Genomic DNA, 3,239 nt, shown 5'->3' on the forward strand with positions numbered 1-3,239 from the left:
TCTATTCTTAAAACAAATCTAACTACCTTTCTAATCTTTTTTGTATTCTATTTTATTTTCATTTATTATGCAATTGTGTATGTGTATATATATATATATATATATATATATATATATATATATATATATATATATATATGACCTCTAACACTAGCTTGCTCTAATCTGTTTTCTTTTTATTTATTATATTATTTAAAATAATATAATTTGCTACGTGTACTGTGTTAAGCTAACTGAGACTTGTTATAGCACTTACATATCATTGCTCTTTTTGTTGTTTTTGATTGCGTCCACTGACCTCATTTGTTAGTCGGTTTGGATAAAAGCGTCTGCTAAATGAATAAATGTAAATGTAAATTTTTGGCAAAAAGAAAATCCTCTCTGGGTCAAAACGATTGGAACACAACATGAGGGTTAATATGCCTCATTTACATTAAAACTTTGATACTCTCTGTACAATAACTGTAAGCAAACATAACTAGGAGTGTTATCATGGTTAACTTGTAAGCTCTACATGAGTTCTCAGAAGAGCAGCCAATCAATAATACAAAGTTTGATCACAAGCAGATGTTTTCTCGACGCCAGCACACGGATTAAACTTTCCATAAACCTTGTGACTGCAATATTCAGTCTACACACTGTTTCAGGACAACGTTTCAATACGGTAATGTATTCTCACTGTTCTTCAATGTATTTTTTTTTTTGTTTGTTTAGTTTCATTTTTTTCATTAATAGCTGATGCAAATATCGATTTGGTGTTGACAAATCAGCAGTTTAGCTTTTGGTGGTATGAACTTTCCTCTTATTTTTTGGTTGCATAGCTAATAATACCAGACAGAATGTACAAAAAAAGCGGTCAAGATTTTACAATATAAATAAAATATCATAGTGTTCTTTTTAGCTTTCTCTTGTTAAAAAGTAGACTTCCACATAAAAAGAGTACCGTACATGTTATGAAAATAACTGCTATTGAATGAAACCAATTACAGTTTAAATTTATATTAAATGTGATTATCTGAACCTTAAAGTGCTTTTGTAGGACTTCTTTATATGTAATTTTATAATTACTTCTGTTGTTTTAGAAATATGGTTAAAGTACTGCTGTATGTACTGACAAGAAATTATAGTAAATAAATGTGGATAACACATTTATAATGATGGAGCTGTAATTCAGTGCATTTAAAATATCTTAACTTTAAATGTAATATTGAATCACACTTTTACTGTAATGTGCTTTAGTGTGTAAACTGTACTTCTTTAAAGCACTACAAAAGATAATTAAAACATGATCTAATTTAAAATCTACTAAAATGTTACTTTTAATTTGGCATTTTTGGCTCACTTTTTGAAAGTATATTTAAGTGTGTTAAGAAACACAGTCAAGAAAGTGTCTCTCTTTAAGTGCAAGTAATTTTTTTTTAGTTTTTTTTAATATGCTTTCAAGATTTGAAGCACACTACAAGTGCACATTCAATACAAAGGACATTTGTTGTTCAGTAATTAAACAATTTTTTAAATCACATTTAATACGGTTGTGCTGTTTTGCCATTAATGCAGTCTAATCTGGCTGTGCTATTTCAAGCTAATGCAATGCCCCCTCACAAAGCTCCCTGGAAGAAAGCTTTGAAATGTGCCTAATGCAGAGAAGAGAAGAACAAATCTGAGAACTTGAATGTGCACTCACTGGAACTATTTCCCTGAATTGCTCCTCTATCAAAAACACTACATTGCTAAAATTGCATGATTTCACTGATTCCACTCTTCATTCTAGGCTTTAATCGTCAACATGGAGAAAATCATCCTAAAATTCCCTCTGATATTGCTGACGCTGTATATGCAAAGTGGAGAGTTTTCTGACAGTCCTGTTCTTGAGATCGCCGAAGCTCCAAAGCCAGAAGTCGTGGAGTTCAACAACACAATCTACGCCACTTGTGAAGTAACCCCCGTCCCTAATTTACCAGCCAGCCAGCCACAGATCTTCGGGCAGGTGCTTTTCAAGCAGGTCTTTCCCAATGGAACTCTAGAAGTGAAAATCAACCTCCGTGGTTTGCCTGGCGATGATCAGCGAGCGCGTGCCATCCACATCCATCAGTATGGAGACCTCAGTCAAGGGTGCGTCACTGCTGGCCCTCATTACAATCCACGGGCAGTCGACCATCCCGGTCATCCCGGAGACCTAGGCAACTTTGTTTCTGAGCAAGGACTCATAAAGCAGCTCCAGAAGCTCCCAGACGCCAAGCTGTTTGGAGGTGAGTCCATTCTGGGACGCGCCGTGGTGGTTCATGAGAAGGAGGACGATCTGGGAATGGGGTCAGATGAGGAAAGCAAACGCAGTGGGAATGCTGGGAAGAGAATCGCTGGCTGTGTGATTGGCATTACTACTCCAAGTCTGTGGCAGAAGACTGAAGGGCTCCCTAGGGAAGAGTTGGAGGAGAAAAACGAGTGAAAGATGAGAGGAGCAGAAGATATAATGCATCGTGTCTTAGACTGATACTTGATTCTGTTTAAATTTTATGAAATAAGCTAAATATTTGAAATAAGGTCCATTATTAACTTTAAAGGGATCGTTTAGGCAAAAATTTTTAATTTTCTTTCTTCTGTAGAACACAGAAGACATTTTGAAGATGATGGCAACCAAACAGTCATTGATTTCCTTAGTATGCTATGTAAGTCAATGGCTGTTGTCAACTGATTACCAACATTCTTCAAAATAACAGAAGAAAGGTTTGGAACAAGGTCAGTAAATGATGGTATCATTTTCTTTTTTGGCTGAACTATCCTGTTAAATCTTCCAAAAGAGTTTTGTAGTGATACAACAGAAGAACCATTCTGGTTCCCCAGAGAACATTTCATAAAAGAACAATATAAAGTACTTTTGTTTGATGGAAAGTCTCCATTAGATAAATGTTCTTCATGGAACCATTGAAACCAATAAAGTTGTAAATGTTGTATATTTTTTTTGGTCTGGGTCCTGCTTTAATATAATATTTAAAAATACCTGGAAATTTCCTGGATTTATTGCCATTGAAAACAATATTATTTAATATCCGAGTGCTCTTTAGACATTCTTACCTAAAGTTCATCCAACAATGGGTTTTTTTAGACCTTAAATGTAATAGTTGTAGTTTTGTCAGTGATATGAAATATTAATGGGTTTAAATTTGACCAAGTTTGCGGTTCACTGTGAGCATGATTCCACCAAGTACAACATGATCAGAACGAGGGCCGTAAGTGCTTAT

The 3,239-nt window shown here is 34.7% G+C and overlaps 1 protein-coding gene across 1 annotated transcript; it reads left to right on the top strand.

Annotated features, from left to right (window-relative positions):
- The first annotated feature begins 262 nt into the window (after positions 1–262).
- Positions 263–2,951, top strand: sod3a (superoxide dismutase 3, extracellular a). Its single transcript, XM_059538876.1, has 2 exons — positions 263–664; positions 1,772–2,951. Exons 1-2 carry the CDS (start codon positions 515–517, stop codon positions 2,444–2,446), a joined length of 825 nt encoding a protein of 274 aa, XP_059394859.1. The 5' UTR covers positions 263–514; the 3' UTR covers positions 2,447–2,951.
- Positions 2,952–3,239: the final 288 nt, after the last annotated feature.

Source organism: Carassius carassius, chromosome 3 (assembly GCF_963082965.1).
Source record: "Carassius carassius chromosome 3, fCarCar2.1, whole genome shotgun sequence".
In the NCBI taxonomy this organism is placed as follows: domain Eukaryota; kingdom Metazoa; phylum Chordata; class Actinopteri; order Cypriniformes; family Cyprinidae; genus Carassius; species Carassius carassius.

Excerpts from the sequence above, each read along its gene's own strand:
- sod3a (XM_059538876.1), top strand. The coding sequence starts at position 515 with ATGAGTTCTCAGAAGAGCAGCCAATCAATAATACAAAGTTTGATCACA. Across the intron at positions 665-1,771 it reads CAGGACAACGTTTCAATACG|GCTTTAATCGTCAACATGGA; the intron begins GTAATGTATTCT and ends TCTTCATTCTAG.